General features: G+C 40.2%; 1 protein-coding gene across 2 annotated transcripts in view; it reads left to right on the forward strand.

The window, feature by feature from the left end:
- TTN (titin) overlaps positions 1 to 24,590 on the forward strand; it is a 276,026-nt gene that overhangs the window by 22,799 nt on the left and 228,637 nt on the right. For both annotated transcript variants that reach the window (XM_043894260.1, XM_043894262.1), the window contains exons 16-43: positions 603 to 884; positions 1,142 to 1,207; positions 1,909 to 2,167; positions 2,370 to 2,433; positions 2,551 to 2,766; positions 3,695 to 3,837; positions 4,946 to 5,151; positions 5,696 to 5,929; positions 6,040 to 6,284; positions 7,401 to 7,642; positions 7,762 to 7,926; positions 8,026 to 8,194; positions 8,301 to 9,994; positions 10,137 to 10,418; positions 10,849 to 11,115; positions 11,214 to 11,486; positions 11,589 to 11,852; positions 11,946 to 12,206; positions 13,847 to 14,107; positions 14,917 to 15,180; positions 15,273 to 15,533; positions 15,657 to 15,917; positions 16,262 to 16,522; positions 17,027 to 17,168; positions 17,258 to 17,423; positions 18,524 to 18,755; positions 20,167 to 20,451; positions 20,686 to 20,811. In XM_043894260.1, the coding sequence (XP_043750195.1) occupies positions 603 to 884; positions 1,142 to 1,207; positions 1,909 to 2,167; positions 2,370 to 2,433; positions 2,551 to 2,766; positions 3,695 to 3,837; positions 4,946 to 5,151; positions 5,696 to 5,929; positions 6,040 to 6,284; positions 7,401 to 7,642; positions 7,762 to 7,926; positions 8,026 to 8,194; positions 8,301 to 9,994; positions 10,137 to 10,418; positions 10,849 to 11,115; positions 11,214 to 11,486; positions 11,589 to 11,852; positions 11,946 to 12,206; positions 13,847 to 14,107; positions 14,917 to 15,180; positions 15,273 to 15,533; positions 15,657 to 15,917; positions 16,262 to 16,522; positions 17,027 to 17,168; positions 17,258 to 17,423; positions 18,524 to 18,755; positions 20,167 to 20,451; positions 20,686 to 20,811 (7,591 nt within the window). The remainder of the gene's footprint in view (positions 1 to 602; positions 885 to 1,141; positions 1,208 to 1,908; positions 2,168 to 2,369; positions 2,434 to 2,550; positions 2,767 to 3,694; positions 3,838 to 4,945; positions 5,152 to 5,695; positions 5,930 to 6,039; positions 6,285 to 7,400; positions 7,643 to 7,761; positions 7,927 to 8,025; positions 8,195 to 8,300; positions 9,995 to 10,136; positions 10,419 to 10,848; positions 11,116 to 11,213; positions 11,487 to 11,588; positions 11,853 to 11,945; positions 12,207 to 13,846; positions 14,108 to 14,916; positions 15,181 to 15,272; positions 15,534 to 15,656; positions 15,918 to 16,261; positions 16,523 to 17,026; positions 17,169 to 17,257; positions 17,424 to 18,523; positions 18,756 to 20,166; positions 20,452 to 20,685; positions 20,812 to 24,590) is intronic.

Consider the following 24,590-nt stretch of genomic DNA (forward strand, 5'->3'; position numbering starts at 1 on the left):
TCATAGAATCCAAACTTTATATGCTTCAGAGAATTATAAGGCATATTTAATACCTGCATTTGGGATAATCTCAAATACCCAGACAGCAACAGAATAAAAAGAGTAAGAAAACTCTTAAAATATTCTTCTAAGCTTTCCACTTTCACCTCTCACACAGATTTGTGGCCGAAGCCTAAATGTTCTATTTTAAAGTAGTTCTTAGGAATTAACCAAGTAGTTAAAATTTTTATTATTTTTTAATTTCCCACTGTTGCATTTTCAAACACAGCTTCCTTGGCATGATTTAAGTGAAAATTCATGACCAAGTTTTAGAAGACCTTTAGTCTCTCTATGATAAGAGCATAAAATAAGAAGTTCTAAATACAACTCTATAAGGAAGACTTTCAAATGTATTTTAGAAGCTGGCAGGAATGACAGTGAGCTTTATAACTGGCTTATCTCTGACTTTCCATTAACTATAAAAGTGATAATGAGAACATTAAAAAGGGGACCACATAGAAAATTGACTCAGACTTACCACAAGAGTGCTAGTGGTGAAGGACTTCTGAGAGGCGACTGGGATGGCAGTTAAGTGACTATTTTCTGACTCTCTTTCTATTTAGGCATCAATAGCCGGTAGCGCTATTGCCACATTACAAAAGGAGTTGTCAGCCACACCTTCTGCTCAGAAGGTCACCAAATCTGTGAAGGCACCTACTGTAAAGCCTGCTGAGGCCAGAGTGAGGGCAGAGCCCACTCCTTCGCCCCAGTTCCCCTTCGCGGACATGCCAGAGACTTTTAAGAGTCAAGCTGGCATTGAGGTGAAGAAGGAGGTTGGGGTGAGCATCACTGGTGTTGCAGTCCATGAAGAGCGCTTTGAAGCACTGCGTGAGCGTGAAGCCAAGGTTGGTTGGTCACAGGAGTCCCTGCTGTCTCTTAATCCATTCCCGTGGAGCAGGACCAGGCACTAGGCCGATCCGTGCTCCAGACGTGGTCAGCCAGATGCCCTGCCTTTCTCCATTGCTCAAACTTCATTTTATCGAGCATGGTGTGGGTCAGAACTCTTCCTCTCGAGTTACTTTTATAATTTTGCATGTGCTCAGAGTTTGAGGCTTCCCCTAATTTCCTGAGCATTTTGTAACATCCTTTGTCAAAATTGTAGGTAACAGAAACAGCAAGAGTACCTGCACCTGTCGAAATCCCTGTCACTCCACCAACTTTAGTCTCGGTGAGTAAAGTTGATAGTGTTGGATCACATGCATATCTAGTCAAATAATGTTCATATATGCAAAGGTCAGCTTCTCAAACTTGAAAATTCCATGAGTACGTTTGCAAGTATTTAAGACCATATGCTATTAGGCAAGGAGAGGGGGAATTCTGTGTGACAGCGTCAGTCACATATCCAACAGATTCGAAGAGTTTCTGTTATGTGTAAGGCATGATTGCAAGACTAGTCTAGCCCTCTTTGAAGTCTGCCTTACTATCTGAAAAAATGTACATAAATAATCATCATAGAATATAGAAGGTGATAAGCACTTCAGTAGAGGGAGGGTGCAGAGGAAAGTTCGATTACTTCCAGTTGAGGATAGCATGGAAACTTTGCTGAAGAGGCAGCATTCACTGCTGAGCCTTCAAGCTTTGTTAGCGTTTAAATATGTACAAACAACAGAGGGTACAGGGATGCCCTATTATATGACATCAGTACAGTTCCACCTTATGAAGCTGGAAACACCTTACATTTATTTCAAATTGGGAGTATTCCAGTTTCCAAGGGGGTTTCTTTACTGATAGTCCCAGAGTCTTGATCTTAAGAAAGCATTTTATGACAATTGGAATGAACAAGGTCAAACCCCTACATTTGGTACAACATATAGAGATGATTCAGGAATCTGCACACGTATCACTACTTCCTGTTTCTTCTTTCTTTAGGGCTTAAAGAACGTGACTGTGATTGAAGGTGAATCTGTCACCTTAGAGTGCCACATCTCTGGATACCCATCCCCCAAAGTGACATGGTACAGAGAAGACTACCAGATAGAAAGTTCCATTGATTTCCAGATAACCTTCCAGAGTGGAATTGCTCGCCTTATGATTCGTGAAGCCTTTGCAGAAGACAGCGGGCGGTTCACTTGCACTGCTGTGAATGAGGCTGGGACCGTTAGCACATCCTGCTATCTAGCCGTGCAAGGTCAGTGGTCACACCCCCACGGGCCTTCCACACACTCCTCACTTGCCACCTGACATTCTTTCCACATACCTGGTAACGGAGTCCCCTTTTAGGACTGAGGGGTTAATTATGGGGTCAACTTACCTGTCATGCTAAGGAGAGGTCAGTAGTGAGGCAAACTAGATACCCGACTTTAACAAGAGCAACTTCTGTCTTCTTCTAGTGTCAGAAGAATTTGAAAAGGAAACCACAGCTGTGGCTGAGAAAATCACCACAGAAGAGAAACGGTAACACCTTCTTTTGCTCATGATTTTTCATTGTAGTATACAGTTTTGCTTGGTTAGTCCCTTTCGTATTGGCAAATGGCAGTCCAGAAGCTAATATGAAGGGCGTTCTCTTTCCAGCTTCGTCGAATCAAGGGATGTGGTGATGACTGATACTAGCTTCACAGAGGAACCAGCAGGGCCGGGAGAACCTGCCGCTCCTTTCTTTATTACAAAACCAGTGGTCCAGAAACTGGTGGAAGGTGGGAGCATTGTATTTGAATGCCAGGTTGGCGGCAACCCGAAGCCCCATGTCTACTGGAAGAAGTCTGGTGTTCCTCTAACCACAGGATACAGGTATTTTCATGGTTGAATGGTAGAGTTTTCTGTGATCTGTCTGAGAGGTCTATGAAGCCAAGAGAGAATAGAATATACTTACCCCACCCTCAGAGGTAGGGTCTTTTGTTATAGAGCCTTCATAGCGTGCTTTGAGGTCTTTTCATGTTTTCCTACAAAGTCTTACTGAGAAACAGAGGTATGTGACAAAAGTGAATAGAAGATATATATTTTATATTCTGGTTTGATTCACTTTTAGTGCTGGTGAATAGAGAAAATGATGTAGAGTTTTTACACACATAGAACATATTTTTCTACCAAGGATCTGAAACAACTTTCAATAAAAAGGCATAATAATTAAGTCACTAAAAGATAAAAGAAAAAGGATAATTTTTGAAGAAAGCTGGTTATATGTGAAAATCTATGCTAATAAATTTGCAATTGAATATAAAATTCAGCTTTGAATTTCCTGCAACTTAATCTAAAAATGTATCCATCATATCTTAATAAGAAGAAATGTAGTGTACCAAAGACTTAATATCGAAATGTTTAAAGGAATTTATTGTTTTCATTATTCATTTGCTCTTCACATAAAACAGGGAACAAAATTATGAGCAAAGAGAAGTATCTTAGTATTTAAATGACCTCATCATTTGAAAACATAAACACTGAAGTCTCTTATTTCCATACGGTTGATTCTAGTAGTATTATAGTCTATTATTTATTTTGAAGAATACATGACTATTATTTAAAATGAAAATTTTAACTCGTTTGGCCTTCATTACTCATGTCCATGCATTTCCCTCAATTTTTAGCAATCTTATATTCTATGGTGGAGCTTAGTCCCACGTTTAGGATCATAGAATTTTATACCACAGATCCACATAAGGCTTATTTTACTCACATAAGGGTTATTTATGAACTCTTTTGCTTGTTCATTTCCATAAAGATACAAAGTGAGTTACAACAAACAAACTGGTGAGTGCAGACTGGTGATTTCAATGACTTTTGCCGATGATGCTGGAGAATACACTATTGTTATTCGTAATAAGCATGGAGAAACTTCTGCATCTGCCTCCTTGCTTGAAGAAGGTGAGTGCAACTCTAAGTAATTCCATGTGCATTATAGGAATGGAAATGCAGGGAGGAAGCAGCGCTGTGTGATTATCAGAAGTCCTGCTGCAGCATTCCGGTTTTGATACTGGCTCTGTCCACATTCGCCCTCCTCTTGGCCTCAGCTGTATAGGAAATGTTTTAGACCACATGGCCTCAAAAACTGTACCAGTACTAAACTTCAAAGGTTCTGACAATAGCTTATTTTTGGTGCATTCAATTCTAAGCATATAATGACTTTGAAAATGCAGGAGGAACTTCCCCAGCAGTTCAGTGGTTAAGACTCTGCCTTCCAACGCAGGGGGTTGTAGGGTCAATCCCTAGTCAGGAAACTAAGATCCCACATGCCACGTGGTTCAGCCAAAACAATTACATTAAATTAAGAAATGAAAATGCAAGGATTCTAAATCCTCTGGCCCTCTAGACCCAGACAGATATTAGTGAGTGTGATGAAGACAGTGGAGAAATTGGAGAGTATATGCCCTGCCTCAGGCGGTCAGTAGCTCCACCTCCAGTATGTTGTTGCCAGGCACACACGTACCAGGCTCAGTGTTGCTAGAGCTTCCAGTGTTTTTTTTAAAAGCTAGAAATCAGGATTTTCAATATTCATAAGTAATTTTAAAAAAAAGTGTAATAGCATTTAAGTTAAACAAAATGTACCTTGGGTCTCCATTATCTTTGCCAAGATGTTCACATTTATAGTGGACCATCCTAAGTTCTGTACAAAACCCCTTAGGATTAGGATGTTGTCCCCATTTTGCAGATGAAGCACTCAAGACCAAAGAGGATAAATGAATTGCCAGAAGTCACACGACAAATTAGGAAAACCTCTAGGGTTGATCCCAAAGGACTGACTGCTAATATAAAATTTTTTCTATAACAGTATTGGCTGCTTTGACTTATTAATGTAAGGTTGGGTTTGAAATTCAATCTACTTAGTCTATCCTGAGCACTTTGATAGTAAAATTTGGAAAATCTGGCTTCTGTTTATCAACTTTCCATAGGGTAGGACTTGCTTGAATGAACAGTGGCATGAAGGCTTTTTCATAAGAACATTAAAAATTAACTCATGTTTCTTAACCCCTAGCTGATTATGAGTCACTGATGAAATCCCAGCAAGAAATGCTTTACCAGACACAAGTGACTGCATTTGTGCAAGAACCTAAAGTTGGAGAAATAGCGCCTGGATATGTATACTCTGAGTATGAAAAAGAGTATGAAAAAGAACAAGCCTTAATTAGGAAGAAAATGGCCAAAGATACTGTAATGGTCAGAACTTTTGTGGAAGACCAGGTAGGTATAATAATGACCAAGTAAATCACTTCACACATTATTCTTTCCTCCCTCAATGCCCCTGTTTTTGTTTGATATTTTCATTTTTGAGTGATGGGCCAGGGTTATACTACTATAAGCAGGTCCAGGTTCACTGCTGATGAGCTTCCTTAATCTTCATAATATTAATATGTTGCACATATGACTTTGGAAATAAAGATTACATGTTAAGTAGGAAAAACAATTACTAAAACAACAAAGTTCATTACTGCCAACATTTTTTTCATCAGTAGGATAGACATCACATGTATAACCCATACTCTTAGAATTGTCCAAGACACCACAGCATGAACTTCCAAAGATGACTGAAAGGCAGATTAAAAAATAATGACTCATCTCATTCTCACTGAAAAACAAATAAAAAAGCAAAAATAAAACATTTCTAGATGTTTCTTCCTGTTAAAAATTTTAATCAAACCTTATTTCTGAAAACAAATACTCTTAAAGAATTTCTATCAGTCAGCAGATATCTTTTTAACAGACTGTCATCTTTTTTACTACATAGGAATTCCACATTTCTTCCTTTGAAGAGAGACTAATTAAAGAAATTGAATACAGAATAATAAAGACTACATTAGAAGAACTTCTTGAAGAAGATGGAGAAGAAAAGATGGCAGTTGACATTTCTGAATCTGAAGCTATTGAAGCAGGATTTGATTTAAGAGTCAAGAATTATAGAATTCTTGAAGGGATGGGTGTTACATTTCATTGCAAGATGTCTGGGTATCCATTACCCAAGGTAAAATATAAGCATTGATCATACCTCCATGCTACAATAAAGACACACATAGGTTGTAATGTAACTCCTTTATGTAAATTTTATTTACATGTGCATGATGTTATTTGCAGATTGCATGGTATAAAGATGGCAAGCGCATCAAACATGGAGAGAGATACCATATGGACTTTCTACAAGATGGCAGAGCTAGTCTGCGAATACCTGTTGTTCTTCCAGAAGATGAAGGCATCTATACTGCGTTTGCCAGCAATATGAAAGGAAATGCAATTTGCTCAGGGAAATTGTATGTGGAGCCTGCGGCACCTCTTAGTGCTCCCACTTACATACCCACACCAGAGCCAGTGAGCAGAATCAGGTGAGGCTCATAATAATTCACGTTGATTACTATTTAAATTGTTTAAAACACCAAATATCTCAGTAGCAAATTGCTGTCATGTAGTGGGGGGTATGAAGGCTGAAATAACCCCGAAGTCCACCATTCTCTGTACTGGCAATTGCCCAGTTTTTATTTCTTACCCCTGTGTAGAATGAGCAAAGCATCTTTCATCATGTATCATATTGTCTGTTTTGCCAGTGCCATAGCTAAAATAATGAAGGCTATAAAGAGTTGTTTAACGTCTGATTTTACATGTGTTATCCCTAGTTTATGAGGAAAGCATGGCAACCCATCCATGGGGTAGCACAGAGTCGGACACGACAGAAGCGACTTAGCATGCAAGCAAGCATGCATGCATGGCAACCCACTCCAGCATTCTTGCCTGGAGAATACCATGGACAGAGGAGCCTGGTGGACTAGAGTCCATAGGGTCGCACAGAGTCGGACATGACTGAAGCGACTTAACACAAGCACACATCACTAAATTTATACAACCATGCAATGGAGGGATTATTGTTGCTATTTTGGAAGTGAGAACACTAAGTTTCCCTGACCCTGTGAAAATCGCCTTAGTTCACCCAGCCTGTGTGGTGCTGCCAGCACTTGAAATCCAATCCAAGCCAATCTGGCTACAATGTATAAGGAGAGTTTGGGACTTCTTTCAAATATCTTTTATTTGTTTTTCCTCTTCTGGTATATGTAAGTTATTTTTATTTTTCCATATTTATGTCAGTGGTATTTAACCAGCCAACATTTATTGAAATATTTTGGTAGTTGAACCAAAAAGGTTCAGTAACTCATTAAACCCAGCTGGTAAGGGGGAGACGGTATTAAGGACCAGTCTAAGATTTTGAGGATGGGTTTTTTGATGGATTTTTTGATGGCTGTGTTGAATAATTCCTGACTGGGATTGATGGTATATGAATAATATAGTTTTGGGAGCAATAATAATGTATTCCATTTTGGATCCCAATGAGTCTGAGGTACCTTTTAATGTACAAAGTAAATTCTAAAATAATGTTAAGAAAGAGATTTATTGTGGGTAGTTTTCTCTATGCCTCATAAAAATATTCTTTTTTGCATTTTGTTTTTCAGATCCATCTCTCCACGTTCAGTGAGCAGATCTCCGATACGCATGTCCCCTGCGAGGATGTCCCCTGCACGGATGTCCCCTGGACGCAGGCTGGAGGAAACAGATGAGTCACAACTCGAGAGACTGTATAAGCCAGTCTTTGTGTTGAAACCTACTTCTTTCAAGTGTGTAGAAGGACAGACTGCCAGATTTGACTTAAAGGTTGTGGGTCGACCCATGCCCGAGACCTTCTGGTTTCATGAAGGTAAGTGTAAGTTTTCGCTAATAAATTATTAAACACAAAAATAAACTTATCTGTGTGTCTAACAACTTTTAAAAACAACTATTTTAACATGATTTCTTTTTTGCTTATTTTTCTGATAGGCCAGCAAATTGTCAATGACTATACCCATAAAGTAGTCGTTAAAGAAGATGGTACCCAATCACTGCTTATTGTCCCTGCAACACCCAGTGATTCTGGGGAATGGACGGTGGTTGCCCAAAACAGGGCAGGGAAATCTTCAATTTCAGTGATTTTAACTGTGGAAGGTATTTGCTCTGAAGACTCAAAATAAATAACCTTATCACTTGGGTTTTAAACAGGTAGTTCAGCCCTACTCACTCAGAATCACAACCTTTCTCTTTCAGCTGTGGAACATCAGGTAAAACCAGTGTTTGTGGAAAAACTGAGGAATCTCAACATAAAGGAAGGTTCCCGACTTGAAATGAAAGTCAGAGCTACGGGCAACCCCAATCCTGACATCGTATGGTTGAAAAACAGTGAAATCATTGTACCTCATAAATATCCCAAAATCAGGTAAGTTGGCTTGAAAAATAGTAAAACTAAACTCATTACACAGATCCAATACTCAAGGAAGTAACAACTACTTCTGTATTGATGATTTATTTTCCACTTTTTATAGAATTGAAGGAACCAAGGGAGAAGCTGCCCTTAAAATCGATTCCACTGTCAGCCAAGACTCTGCCTGGTACACTGCAACCGCTATTAATAAGGCTGGCCGAGACACTACACGATGCAAAGTAAATGTTGAAGTTGAGTTTGCAGAGCCTGAGCCAGAGAGGAGATTAATCATCCCACGAGGGACGTATAGAGCAAAGGAGATTGCAGCCCCAGAACTGGAGCCTCTCCATTTGCGATATGGCCAAGAGCAGTGGGAAGAGGGTGACCTCTATGACAAAGAAAAGCAACAGAAACCATTTTTCAAGAAAAAACTCACTTCCTTAAGACTCAAGCGCTTTGGGCCTGCCCACTTTGAATGCAGGCTGACACCAATTGGCGACCCAACGATGGTGGTGGAATGGCTCCACGATGGAAAGCCACTGGAAGCAGCCAACAGGCTCCGCATGATCAATGAATTTGGGTATTGTAGCCTTGATTACGCAGTAGCATATTCCAGAGACAGTGGTGTCATTACTTGCAGAGCTACTAACAAATATGGAACAGACCACACATCTGCTACCCTTATTGTCAAAGATGAGAAGAGTCTTGTGGAGGAATCTCAATTGCCTGAGGGGAGGAAAGGCTTACAGAGAATTGAAGAATTAGAGCGAATGGCTCATGAAGGTGCCCTTACTGGTGTGACAACCGATCAAAAGGAGAAGCAAAAGCCAGACATTGTCTTGTTCCCAGAGCCAGTAAGAGTACTGGAAGGGGAGACTGCCAGATTCCGTTGCCGGGTAACAGGCTACCCTCAGCCCAAACTCAACTGGTACCTTAATGGGCAGCTCATCCGCAAAAGCAAACGGTTCAGAGTCCGCTATGATGGCATTCATTATCTGGACATCGTGGACTGCAAGTCTTATGATACAGGTGAAGTCAAGGTCACTGCAGAAAACCCTGAAGGTGTGATAGAGCATAAAGTAAAGCTTGAGATCCAACAGAGGGAAGATTTTAGGTCTGTCCTTAGGCGAGCCCCTGAGCCAAAGCCAGAGTTTCACATCCATGAACCTGGGAAGCTTCAGTTTGAAGTACAAAAAGTAGACAGGCCTGTTGACACCACCGAAACCAAGGAAATTGTGAGGCTGAAAAGGGCTGAGAGAATCACCCATGAAAAAGTGTCTGAAGAGTCAGAAGAGCTGCGTAGCAAGTTCAAGCGCAGAACGGAGGAAGGCTACTATGAAGCCATCACAGCTGTGGAGCTCAAGTCTCGTAAGAAGGACGAATCCTACGAGGAGCTTCTCAGGAAGACAAAAGATGAACTCCTCCACTGGACCAAGGAGCTAACCGAAGAGGAGAAGAAAGCCCTTGCTGAAGAAGGCAAAATCACCATTCCAACTTTTAAACCTGACAAAATTGAGTTAAGTCCTAGTATGGAGGCCCCCAAAATATTCGAAAGAATCCAAAGCCAGACAGTGGGCCAGGGATCTGATGCACACTTCCGGGTCAGAGTGGTGGGAAAACCTGATCCTGAATGTGAGTGGTACAAAAACGGGGTGAAGATTGAGCGCTCTGACCGAATCTACTGGTATTGGCCCGAAGACAACGTTTGTGAGCTGGTCATAAGAGATGTGACGGCTGAGGACTCTGCCAGCATCATGGTGAAAGCCATCAATATTGCTGGGGAAACCTCAAGCCACGCATTCTTACTCGTCCAGGGTAATTTGAATTTCTTTCATTTGATGGATCTATTTTTGTTTTTCTGTGAATATCCAATAGTGTATTGTCTTAATTTTCTTTTCCGTTATCCAAATTGTGTATTCAACTTAATGTACTTTATCCCCCCTTTTTTCTCTTGTAGCCAAGCAATTGATCACTTTTACACAGGAATTACAAGATGTTGTTGCTAAGGAAAAAGACACCATGGCAACCTTTGAATGTGAAACCTCAGAGCCATTTGTCAAAGTGAAATGGTATAAAGATGGTGTGGAGATTCACACAGGAGATAAATATAGGATGCACTCTGACAGGAAAGTTCACTTCCTCTCCGTGCTGACAATCGACACATCTGATGCTGAAGACTATAGCTGTGTACTTGTGGAAGACGAAAACGTGAAAACAACAGCTAAACTTATTGTCGAAGGTAGTAAATAATGATTTTGTTGTTTACTCAAGTTTTCAAGTTACTTTTATTATGTGATAAAATTAGCTATGCAATTTTCACCTCCTAAAAAGAATTACCTATGAATTAAATGTAAGCTTCATACCAAGAATCATGACTATATAATACTAATTAAGAATATTGACAATTGGGATATTTTTAAAGCGAGGTTATTTTGATGTCTTGTTTTTAAAATTTTTTTGAATTATAATTCCATGCTTTATTAAAAATAATATAAAAATTAAAATAACTCCTTTTATTGACAATTTATTTCTCAGTCCAGAAGTTAGATATTAAGAATATTCCTGATAGGATAGGGGAGATAAGAGATTTACAGGGAATTTAATTTTTCATGTAAGTCTAGATACATAACTCTCCAGAGAAATTAACTTCTCCTCATCTCATAATTCAGGTGCAGTTGTTGAGTTTGTGAAAGAACTTCAGGACATAGAGGTTCCAGAATCATTTTCAGGGGAGTTAGAATGCATTATAACCCCGGAAAATGTAGAAGGCAAATGGTATCATAAGGGTGTGGAGCTTAAATCCAATGGCAAGTACACAATTACATCTCGCCGTGGCCGTCAGAACCTCACAGTCAAGGATGTGACCAAAGAGGACCAGGGAGAATACAGCTTTGTTGTCGATGGGAAAAAGACAACCTGTAGACTAAAGATGAAACGTAAGCCCCCTCCTCCTTTTCAGCCCATAGCAAGCATCACTGTGGTTTATTGATAATAAATGGCCATAACGTTCTTTTCTCTCCCCATATTTTCATAGCCCGCCCCATCGCTATCCTGCAAGGACTCAGTGATCAAAAAGTCTGTGAGGGTGACATTGTTCAGCTTGAAGTTAAAGTCTCCTTAGAGAATGTGGAAGGTGTCTGGATGAAAGATGGCGAAGAAGTGCAGCCGGGCGACAGGGTTCACATTGTGATAGACAAGCAGTCACACATGCTGCTTATTGAAGACATGACTAAGGAGGATGCTGGCCATTACTCCTTCACCATTCCTTCCCTCGGACTGTCAACCCGTGGGCGCGTCTCTGTCTACAGTGAGTGTGACTTAACACAGTCTTATATCTATGCTGTCAAGTGAGCATGTATTTCCAGCAAAAATTTGTATTCACAAATCTTGTGTGTGTGTGGTTTTGCAGGTGTTGATGTGATAACGCCTTTAAAAGATGTTAATGTGCTTGAGGGCACCAAGGCTGTGCTCGAATGTAAGGTCTCAGTCCCTGATGTGACTTCTGTTAAATGGTACTTAAATGACGAACAGATCAAGCCTGATGATCGCGTGCATGCCATTGTCAAAGGCACTAAGCAGCGACTTGTGATTAACCGGACCCATGCTTCAGATGAAGGACCTTACAAGCTGGTGGTTGGCAGAGTTGAAACCAGCTGTGATCTCTCTGTAGAAAGTAAGAATTCTTCCATATCACTTAATACTGTCTTAAGCATTCTATTTTTCCCAGTGTAGTAGTAACCAAGTGATGATTATATTTTCCCCCCAGAAATTAAAATTATCAGAGGTCTTCGTGACCTGACCTGTACAGAGACCCAAAATGTGGTCTTGGAAGTTGAACTGTCCCACTCAGGAATTGATGTCTTGTGGAATTTTAAGGACAAGGAAATCCAACCCAGTTCTAAATATAAAATTGAAGCTCATGGAAAAATATATAAGTTGACAGTTCTAAATATGATGAAAGATGATGAAGGCGAATATACATTTTATGCTGGAGAAAATAGGACATCTGGGAAACTTACCGTGGCAGGTTAGTATATTTATAAATTAACATTTATAAATTATAAGTTCTTATATGGAGCAATTGTTTTAACTTAAGAAATCATTGCCTGTTTCCTTCCTTATTGCCTGCAGTTTCCTGCTTGTGTTGTTGTCAACCATTAATACCTTCAACACTGTTCCTATCAGCCTAAATTCAAAATATTCTTCCAGGAAGTCATAACTCAAATGCCGTCTCCTCTGTAAAACCTTCCTTGATCTTCTCATTTGTAGATCTTACTCCTCCAACCACAGTATCACTCTGTGTTTCTTTCATGACCCATACTCATATACTTGTTTTATTCTCCTTTTCTTCTTCCCACACTTGGGCAGATACCTCCAAAGTCTGGAATTGCTTCGTTCTCATCTTCATATAATCCAATACGTTGTACATGCTAGATTGATGAGTAAATGTTTTCTTTGTTGGATCAAGTTTTATTTAAACTTTCCTACTGTAAAGATGTATTCATTTTTTATTGCCCTGTTTCATTCATTTTTGTTCCCTTCACCCTATTACTGGGCCCAATGAATATTTTAAAAATATACCTCAGTGGATGTGTCTATGTGTCTTTTTCCTATAACATGAAGTAAACCATTCTCAGCAGAAGTCACTTGCTTTAAAATAAGGAATCAAAGTCTAAACCAGTTGTCAAGAAAAAACTAGAATTCATCACTGATTTGGTGCATTACAATTTAGGTTTTGAGGAGTTGGAATATGACATTGAGATTAAATTATACAGTCTGTGGCATCTGGTATATAAGCAAGTCAAATGGGAATAATGTGTCTTCTTTGGTATAAAAATTTTATGGTTTATACTTTATCACATTATATGATTTCCTCAGAGATTTGACCATGAAAACTCTGAAACAAAATTTCAGATTCTGCACTTTGATACATTTAATATAAATTACATGTTTTTAAATGTGTGAAAACAAGAAAAAACTCTGAGCCTGTATGTGATCTCACCCAACATTTTTAACGTAACTGCCACAGGCCAGATGCTGCTAGGAACTCAGGATACAGAAATGAATAAGGCATGATATTTCCTTTGAGGAATTCACAATGCAGAAAGGGACAGATACATTAGCAACTAAGTTGCTGAAGGAGTAATTATTTCTGCCAGTAACTGATGGCATTGGAGGTGATGGAACTTCATGGAAGAGATGACAGTGACTTTCAGTATATGGGAGTCCCCAATCTTCTAGAGACGTTGATGACCATAATTTTGTTGAGCAGATTTTTTTTTCCAGTCAAATATTAGACATATTGTAAGGAAATCATCCTTAGGAAACTAAACAGAATGCTTTTGAAGAATAATCTGAGTTACTGGCCATCCATGAAGTATGCTTCACATTGAAGTTTTCAGAATTCTGTATAAGTTAACAGTTGCTTTTCCATTTGCAAACCCTTCCTGATTCTAGTAGTTTCCCTGGGTACATACTTAGAATACATACTTACTTAGAATGAGAGGTTTCTATGATATCTTCTCAGTGTGGGTAAAAATAATTTTATTAGAAATTTTCATGATGTGCAAAATTATGTTTTAAAATGTGTTATTTAATTGTACAAAGATCTCTTTATTGTTAAAATATTTTTTAAAGACTCACACTTGCATTTCTCTTGTTCCAAAGGCGGCGCCATCTCTAAGCCACTCACAGATCAGACGGTAGCTGAGTCCCAGGAAGCTGTGTTTGAGTGTGAAGTTGCCAACCCAGATTCTGAAGGCGAATGGTTGAAGGATGGCAAACACCTACCGCTCAGTAAAACCATCAGAAGTGAATCTGACGGCCGCAAAAGGAGACTTATCATTGCTGCCACCAAACTAGATGACATTGGAGAATACACCTACAAGGTGGCCACTTCCAAAACATCAGCCAAACTCAAAGTTGAAGGTCAGTCATATAACAACAGAGTGATCCATTTCAAATCATATTGTATTTTTGACAGTTATCCTAAAAGTCAAATAGTTCAATCATTTTGGGTGCCATAAATCCTCATTTCATAAAATCACTATAAACTCTTGAACTTTCTGAGCCACATACCACAGGTGCAAAATTGCTTCAGAGTTTATGTGAAGAAGCCATGTCTTAGGTTCCAACTCTATGAAACAGCAAATTAGGTGCTGTTATTCTCTAGTCTTCTTTCATCCTTCTCCAGTCCATTGATTAAGCTATTGGTATATAGCTAAGTGAAGTTGCTCAGTCATGTCCTACTCTTTGTGACCACATGGACTGTAGCCTGCCAGGCTTCTCTGTCCATGGGATTTTCTAGGCAGGAATACTGGAGTGGGTTACCATTTCCTTCTTCAGGGGACTTTCCCAACTGAGGGGTTGAACTGAGGTTTCCCACACTGCAGGCAGACTCTTTACCATCTAGCCACCAGGAAAGCCTAGTATACAGCTATACAAACTTCATCTCATTCAAGTATAGAAAAATCATTGTGTGGTGTACTTTTCAAACTGGGTCCTGAGTTTTCCAGAGTAGTCACAAAGTGTCTTTTAAAAACTCTAGAGGTGCTGCATAACTACAAAAATTGTTGATAACCATTCATTTGCAAGATGACCAGGAAACAGCCTTATGCAGGAATTCTCTTACTTGATGGTATCATCTTTATTGATGCCAAAACCAATCATAAATTTATTGATACCGAAATTTATTGATACTTTATTAATACCAAAACCAATCATAAATTTGTCCTCAGCTGTCAAAATTAAGAAGACTCTGAAGAACCTCACAGTGACAGAGACCCAGGATGCTGTTTTCACGGTGGAGCTCACACACCCTAACGTAAAAGGTGTCCAGTGGATCAGAAACGGGGTTGTGCTGGAATCCAATGACAAGTACACTGTCTCCGTCAAAGGAACAGTTTACTCTCTGAGAATTAAAAACTGTGCCGTGGTGGACGAATCTGTTTATGGCTTCAAGCTTGGAAAGCTGGGAGCCAGTGCCAGACTGCACGTTGAGAGTAAGTTGACTTAGGAGCACTTTACAAGTCGCCACCTCATGGTTACCATGAAATGAAGCATATCACTAAATGGCTTCATCTTTCCCCATCAGCCGTCAAGATCATTAAGAAGCCAAAGGATGTGACTGCCTTGGAAAATGCCACCGTTTCCTTTGAAGTTAGCGTTTCCCATGACACAGTGCCAGTAAAATGGTTCCACAAGAATGTGGAGATTAAGCCGAGTGACAAACACAGGCTGGTCTCAGAAAGGAAGGTCCACAAGCTGATGCTGCAGCATATTTCCCCCTCGGATGCTGGGGAGTACACAGCTGTGGTGGGACAGCTGGAATGCAAGGCAAAACTATTCGTGGAGAGTAAGTATGAGTCAGCCCTGGCGGCATTGCTCAGTGGTCTTATTTGTTTGCTTCATCTTAAAAATATATATGTACATATATATATATATACACTAACCAGAGTGCTCTCTGATTTTTCCCAAGCATTACATATTACAAAAACCATGAAAAACATCGAGGTGCCCGAGACCAAAACTGCCTCTTTTGAGTGTGAGGTCTCCCACTTCAACGTACCTTCCATGTGGCTGAAGAATGGTGTGGAGATTGAGATGAGTGAAAAGTTCAAGATTGTGGTGCAGGGAAAACTCCACCAGCTAGTCATCATGAACACCAGCACGGAGGACTCAGCAGAATACACGTTTGTCTGTGGCAATGACCAAGTTAGCGCCACCCTCAAAGTGACCCGTAAGTAAATACATATATATAGATAGAATACCCAGTAGACTCATCACCCCATAGCCTACACTTTTTCTTCGTCATCTGCTGTGTTCACACTGAGTTAGGTATCTGGATAAAATTTTTTATTAGAATAGCATTCAAAGACTATCTATAAAGATGCTGCAGTGTCTATCGCTTGCTTTTTCTGTTCCCCTGTCACTTGGCATAATCCTGTAGAGCGGTACCTCTCTGAACTGTGATCACTTAAACAGACATATTAAAAACATTCCTAGTTTTTGTTCTGTGCCTGTTATGACCCATGTCATACTGACACGAAATCTCCTTGGGTATATTTGCTTTCCCTTTTGCAGCCATCATGATTACATCCATGCTGAAGGACATCAATGCTGAAGAAAAAGACACCATTACCTTTGAGGTGACAGTGAACTATGAAGGCATCTCTTACAAATGGCTAAAGAATGGTGTGGAAATCAAATCAACTGACAGGTGTCAGATGAGAACCAAAAAGCTCACCCACTCACTGAACATCAGGAATGTCCACTTTGGGGATGCCGCTGAGTACACCTTCGTGGCTGGAAAAGCTACCTCAACAGCCACTCTTTATGTGGAAGGTATGGTTTCATAAATGTCATATCCATAAAAAGAAATGTCAAACACACTACAAAAAATGTTAGTGCATTAGCTAATGAATGAATAAAGTATGTCTATGCAATGAAATATTACTTAGTAATAATAAGGAAATACTGATAAATATTAAACATGGATGAACCTTAACCTTATACCAAGTGAAAGAAGCTAGTTACAAAGAATCACATATTACATGAATCCAGTTATAGGAAAAGTTCAGAACACGCAAATCAATAGAGACATAGGTTTGTGCCTAAGTCTCCAGAAAGAACAGTGCACGGGGTCTGGAAGGTTATGGCTAAGGGATACGTGGTTTCTTTTGGGGATAATGAGAACGCCTTGAAATTGATTATGGTGATGGCTGTATAATCCTAAATATACTGAAAGCCCCTGACGTTGTATGCTTTCAGTGGGTGAATTGTATAGTATGTAATCCTATGTTGGCAAAGCTGTTCGAAAGGTTAATTCTTTTACATGCTGTTCTCCAGCTCGTCATATAGAATTTAGGAAACACATTAAGGACATTAAGGTTCTCGAGAAGAAGCGAGCCATGTTCGAATGTGAAGTTTCTGAACCTGACATCACCGTGCAGTGGATGAAGGATGGCCAGGAGCTGCAGCTAGTGGACAGGTCCGTCGGTGTGTTGTGCCACCTCCCAGGGATTCCCAGTTTCCTTTGAGTCATCATACATTAAACCCCAATTTCCATTTCCTCCACAGAATAAAGATACAGAAGGAGAAGTACGTCCACCGCCTGCTGATCCCATCCACGCGGATGTCCGACGCCGGAAAGTACACAGTGGTGGCTGGGGGCAACATGTCCAGCGCCAACCTCTTTGTCGAGGGCAGAGATGTCCGCATCCGAAGCATTAAAAGGGAGGTGCAGGTAATTGTCCACGTGCTGAGTTTTTAGAGGTATCATCAATAGCACCTAATCTATCATTTTGTTACTTAATTTTTTGACTTTAAAATTTTCCAATCACTGTCTTCTAAAGAAATGAAATCAGCTTATCCCTACTGACTTAACGCTCCTTTACTGATAGCAACTCAGTCAGTTTCCTCTCACTTAGGGGATGAGTGTGTCCTTTGCAGCTGTCTAAATATTTTAATGAAAGCAGCTGTAGAAACTTCACTGTCTAATAAGTGGCCACTTGCCAAGCAGCACCAACTCGAAAAGAACTGAAATTTAAATTGTGGTGTTTGCCCAGCAACTGGAATTTAGGGAATTCAGAACAAGGTGGCTGTTTCTAGAAGCCTTCTACTGTGGAAAGGCAGCTGTTTAGGGACTTGGCTGGGAACACACCCTCTGAGCAAAACTGGATCCTAGCAGGGATGCTGAGAAAATACCTTCGCTCTCGACTGCAGGCGTAGAGCTTGTCCTCGGGGGTGCCAGTCTTCCGACATGGTATAATGTGGGTAATGTGTGAGGAGAAGCAGTACTTGAGTTCACATTTACGATATTGCTCATCCACTGAGAGCCAGGCATCACAGGCCTTGGTCCATAGTGAAAATGTCTTCAGTGAAGACTCAGATGACCTAGATATGTCCTCCCTCCTCTGCTGTCCAGTTCTGAGCCTTTATTTCTCACTTTAAAAAATGAGGATAATAGTTCCTGCCTAAGTCACAAAGTTATGGTTTACATCATATGAAATCAAATTGAGTAGTAACTGAAAAGGGCTTTGTCCGTGATAACAGCCCTCGGATGTAAAGTGTCATTATTTCTGGTATGATAAACTAAGAAGTGAACATTTAAGGATAAAATCATTGTCTCCATGAAGGCATAAGCATAATTCTTTGCCGAAGAAGTCTGGGCTCCCATTTGTCCAAGGACAGGGAGGGAAAATTGAGAGGGTGCTATAACAAGTCAACTTCCTATATCATCCTTTGTGGGTTTGGCATGCTCTTCAAATGAGCTGGTTCAGAAACAGGTTAAAACCAAAAGGAAACCAGGACTTCAGTGTTCTTTTTCTGTTGCTCCATCCAAAGGTTATTGAGAAACAACGTGCTGTTGTTGAGTTTGAGGTCAATGAAGATGATGTTGATGCCCACTGGTATAAAGATGGCATCGAAATCAACTTCCAAGTTCAGGAACGACACCAGTATGTGGTGGAGAGGAGAATCCACCGGATGTTTATCTCTGAGACCAGGCACAGTGATGCCGGTGAATACACCTTCGTGGCAGGAAGGAACAGGAGTTCTGTTACTCTCTATGTCAATGGTAGGTAGAGATGTTAATATGTCTGTTCATCCATCTGTAGTAATCCCCCCACTTCAATTTACTAAATTTCTGATAGTTCCTGGGCAATTTCTCAAGAACCCATCGTGCTCATATGGGGCTACATGTATTTTCATGTTATACCTGAGGAAAAGGAATGGCAGCTTTAAAAAGGACTAAAATGTCATTTCTAGAAAGCACCTCATGGCTAGATTCTTATTCAGTCAGTCAACACTATCAAACTTTCACTGTGTGTCAATTATACTAGACCCCCAAGTGGGTGTCTAGGTAGAGCAATCAGGGTTCTGGTTCTCTGCCCTTGGCCCTAACTGCCAGAGCACTTGTAGCACCACCAAGCAATGGGGCATTTCCACCTCTAGTAGGGCATGCGTGGGAGGATCTAGAGAGCCACAGGTGAGTTCCAGCAGCTTTGACTTTAGAGGGTAATTTCACATGCTGCCAAATCAGAGGAGCACCATTAAACCACCGACTTTTCTTATGAGGAACCTTTGAGCTGAATGAGGCTGGTCTAGTTCTGGGGCTAGCCTCCATACACAGATAAAATGCTATCTGTCTGAACAAATACTCCTGAGACAGTCGAAGGAACACTAAGAGAAATCTCAAGTTTCATAAAAATGAACCATATTGCCAACATTCCCTCGGGCCCTGGAAGACCAAATAGTCATAGGTCAGTTATTACTATTTCTGCATTAGTGGTAGAGAAACTGAGGACAGAGTAGTAAAGGTCTTCCCATATGACCATGTCAGAAACCAGCCTCACAGACGTCATTTTTGGCTCATGAGCCACTCAGTTTCCCTCAGTCATCATGACACCAAGAATATGTTCTGATTAGCCTAACAGGAAAGCTGATTTTTTTTAAAATTACCTAATTGCCTTTAGATCTAAAATGACATTCATTCACTCATGATGATTGTACTTCATTGGCACCAGTATCCTAAAAAATGACTATGACACATACACAAATACTTGCCAAACAGACCTGAATGGGATAAGCTAGCTCACCACGGGATTTGCCCAATGACTGTTAAAAACAGGTAGCATGTGGAAGTGTTCCAGTATTCTTTAGGGGACTGTCCACTGCTCCTCCTGCTCAATTCAGACCCTGCCAGGAAAGGGGTGATCATGTTATATTGAGAAACTCAGCACTTGGAGCACCTACCTACCCCCCAAATATAAAAAGTATTTTTCTAAAGCTATTCCCTCTACTTATGGACAAGAATTCCATTTTTTTTTTTCTTAGCATGAAGAATATTCTAACATTTTGAGACGATTAAAGATACCACAATTCCAAACTTCTGTTTCAGGGTACATAACCACCTGGCAGTGAAGTAGCATGGATTTTCCAGTGCTTTCCTGTGTTTTCATGGGCTATCTGTCTTCTTTTCTTCGCAGCCCCAGAGCCACCCCAGATTCTGCAGGAACTCCAGCCTATCACCGTGCAGTCTGGCAAGCCTGCCCGCTTCTGTGCTGTGATATCCGGCAGGCCGCAGCCCAAAATTTCCTGGTATAAGGAAGAGCAGCTGCTCTCCACTGGTTTCAAGTGCAAATTCCTTCACGATGGGCAGGAATATACACTTTTGCTCATTGAAGCCTTCCCAGAGGACGCGGCCGTCTACACCTGTGAAGCCAGGAATGACTACGGAGTTGCCACCACCTCAGCATCACTCTCTGTGGAAGGTAGAAATGCCTTGCTACTTCTCAGCTTAAACTGAAACCTGAGAAACTCGCTTTTGCATTCTCCCAGGGCATTTAAAAAATACAGCTTGGAGGTCCTAAAAGTAGATTGCTATACAACTTGGAAACTTTGAAAGGGCTCCATGACCAGATAAATTAAGAGAAATTGGCATGCTTCATTCTGGGAGGTCTGTAGGGTGACTTAATCCTGACGAGTCTTGTGGTCCCTTTCTTTAGTTCCGGAAGTTGTCTCTCCTGATCAGGAAATGCCAGTTTATCCTCCTGCTATCATCACCCCACTTCAGGACGCTGTCACTTCTGAGGGACGGCCAGCCCACTTTCAATGCAGAGTTTCTGGAACAGGTAGGTTTACCAGGAAGGGTAGAGTTGCTAATATTTAAAAAGAATGATGTAAGTGAGGAAAAGGTTTCCTCATCCCTTCCTCCCTTACAGACAGTTCTCATTCATAATTTGAAGTTTAATGGGCATCTTGCAGAACATTTACTTGAATTAGTGAATTAAGAATTATATCAGTGTTTTCCACTACTATTTTTAGGACTATACACCTGAAAATAGTGAAGATGATAAATTTCATGCCGTGTGTTTAAAAAGAAAAATTCAGTGTTTTTCAGTGTTTTAAACTTAACAAAAATGTCATATTTTCTTTATGGTTGTAGTTAGACTTTTGTTATCTCTTGAAAAAATACAACAAAGCCTACAATCATTATTAAATTAATTATAATAGCATCTACATATGTTTTAAAAGAAGAGTCTATTTATGTGTAAGATGTTCAGTCTATGGACAGTGCTTGTGTGAAAAGGCACATCCATTTAGAGGGCAATGTCTGGTCCTGGACAAAAGTGGAGGTCTGACGACTGGACAGGTTGAATTTGAATCTTAGTTCCACTGTGTGACCTTCGGCAAAGACATGATTTCTCTGGTCTCTTTCCCTCATGAATAAAGTGAGTATAATAGTGCAGTCATAAAATATACATTTCATGAGGGCAGGAATTCTTAATATTGAAAACCTGGTGCCTGAAAAGCAGTAGCTACTAGAAGGAAAGCTCTGTGAAAGCAAGGGTAGATCCTTGTCCTAGTATAGCTCTGGACATAGTAGATGCTTAGTAATTGTTGATTGGACAAAAGCATGATTGTTAAATGGCTGATATCCACTGCTCCAGATCATTCATCATGATTATGTTAGATAACCCACATTAGCACGTAGCACAGTGCCCATCCAAAAGTAATCCCTCAATCTGTTAGCTGTTACGATTTTTCAATTGCTGCAAGTTTCCCAAAGACCATGAGCCCCTCCCGGTCCCCCAGGAGTCTGACTTTAGGAGAATAAGACAGACTGTTTGGAGCCATTTTTCCCCAATGACGATTGTAGACTGACAGGGTAAGCCAACTTTATCCCAGATGAAAACCCTTTTCTCATTTTCTTGGCTTTTATATGCCACCAGAGAGGGAAATTCTCCCCGCCTGGGCGTCTCACAACACTCCTAGTAAGTTTGTTTTGTTTATAGTGCTTCTCCCATTCCTTTATGACCCAGTCTCTACCTTGCCAGAAGCCATTTTCCTAAACAAATTAGTATTTCTGCCATGCTTCTATCACCTAATGATTTCCTCCTCTGATTTGGAGATGCTGATGTAGAAACCAAATAGACCCATTTGATTTTATGAGCATAATTAAAAGATATAAAGTATATAAAGCACTTATAGGCATGACATGGCTGACAAGTGGCTGGTACTCAATATATTAATTTTATTACAACCACTGAAAGGAATTATAGAAACATAAAAGCCTGGTAATGGGGGACCAACATAGATAAATGCTATAGACTTCGTTACTTTAGAACGTAGTGTTTGAGAAACCCTAAATATTAAGAAATGAGAACTGAGTTGATAATATCTTACTAACACAAGAAAGAAAAAAATAATTTTAATTTTAAATTCACCAAAGTCACACTAAATAATTTATCTATTTGTTGAATTTTTAGAGGAAAATTTTTGAATAACTATATGTAAATATGGATTATCTGAAGTAGTAGTCTTAGATATATTTATATAGTGCTTTTTTAGGTAAGTCATTTTATAGTTTGCCTTTAGGATGTTGTAAAAATACGTTTGAATCTTTACCAGACCTCAATTGGGATAGCAAAAGAAAAATATCTTTTCTATATGGGCAATGTCTTTAAATGTTTGAATGGACTTTATAAATTCATGTGATCATTAACTCTCTCTGTGTGGTAATATTTAGATATATACAGAGGTTTCAGCATCCTGTCATAAATGTATTTTCTATGTAACAAAAATTAAATTCATTGAATAAAATGCCTTTTTAAAATAAAAGCTTACTGAATCACATTGTTTCATGCCCCTCGGACTGAAAATATTTACACAGCTTGCCTTAAGAAAGTAAATACAACTCTACTTTCTGCAAACTGGAGGAAAAAAATGTAGGCAGAAGCCCCAGTCTCATGTTATGGGAAATCAGTACTTACGAAAGCACAGAATGTGATCCGAGCGATCTGGTGGCGCTTTTATGAGTGAAAATGTTTCAACTGAAGGTCTCTGGTGCCACCTACTGGTAGCAGAGACATTTGGAAAAGTAGAATTTTAGAGCGTAATAAATCTAGCTTTTTGCTAGTGTTCATTCTGTAATGAGTCAGTATCATTTGGAGGCTTACAGAGTGGCAACTAGCTAAGTTAAATGATAAATAATTAGTTAGGCAGTGAGGAACGCCCATCACTCATTTAAGCATCTCTTGTTTTATTCTACCCATATTTGTGTCCTGCTGTTGAGGCATCATGCTAGGTTCTAGGGCTCCCACACCTGTCCCTGGCTTCATGGAGCTCAGTGTGTAGGTGAGGAGATGCACGGCTGGATTCCAAGGTTGTAAGTGCTGTAACAGCCCACCCACTCCATGCTGTCTGTCTGGGAGACAGCTGGGGAAAGATGCATGGATGCCACACTGAGGAAGTAATAGGCTTACTGAGCACAGCGGTGCTTCAGACAGAGTCGTAAAGGTTTGCCAGAACACTTGTGCTGGCAACAAGTGGTTTAAATATGGTCTTGTAATGAGGGAGCTGAGAGGCTAGAAAAGAAGGCAAGGGCCAGATACTAAAGTATTGGTATTCTATGGTTAGTTAGGACTCCTGTTTACTTTGAGGAATCACTGAGAGATTTTTAAACTCCTCAGTAACATGATCAGGCTTGCTTTTTGGAAGCAACACTGATAGTGAAAGGAGGAATGACAGATGTGGGAGATGAGCCTGGAGGTGAGGAACCAGCAGAGAGTCTAGCATCCTTTCATATCATAAGGATAGGCTTGGGAAGTGTTGACAATGATGGGAGTTAGACGAGAGAAGGGGGCAGAGTGCGCAAGAGTTCAGGAGGTAGAATGAATGAGACCAGGGACCAAATGCAGTGGTGTCACGGGGGTGAGGAGCAGAGGTTGTGGGGTAGCCTCACAGGAGCCGGGAGAAGCCAGTGACGGACGCAGGTGGTGGTAGTCCAGCAAGCAGCATCGAGTCCACCGCCAAGACAGATCTTGCCCTTTAGCTCATCTCTTACAGGCAATCCACGCCTGTTCTGCTTCATTCATTTCACCAAAGGACGAAGTTGTCAGGGAAAATAAGCGTTCTTCTGAGGACTAATACTCTCTACCCTTCCCTTTCCATTGAGGACTAAGCAAACAAACCAAGTGATTGTAGGATGACTTTTACATCCTATGTGACAATATTCCTTTTATATCCTATGACCCTGTTTTTTTTGCAAGTTGTTGAAGGCATTGCTGATCCCTTGTGAGGTTAGCTATTCATGCTTTAATGACTGACTGTGCCTATTGTTTATAAAGCCCTTTCCTCTGTGTGTCATGGGATTCACACAGCAGTTTTATAGCCTTTGCATGATTATGCTTCTTATTTTACAAATAAGAAGACTTATTCAAAGAGATTAGCTTACATGTCTAAGGTCACATGGCTGATAAATTGTATTGTCAGGATTCCATTTCCTATCTTACCTTGCTACCTAAGGAAGTGGAAAGATTTGTTTCTGTAAAAGGGGCACTTGTTTATAAACAACTACCATAGAGGGAAGTGGGGGAAACCATCATAAACTAGTAGTTATGCAAAACTG

The sequence above is a fragment of the Cervus elaphus genome, chromosome 33, assembly GCF_910594005.1.
Source record: "Cervus elaphus chromosome 33, mCerEla1.1, whole genome shotgun sequence".
Taxonomy (NCBI): Eukaryota; Metazoa; Chordata; class Mammalia; order Artiodactyla; family Cervidae; genus Cervus; species Cervus elaphus.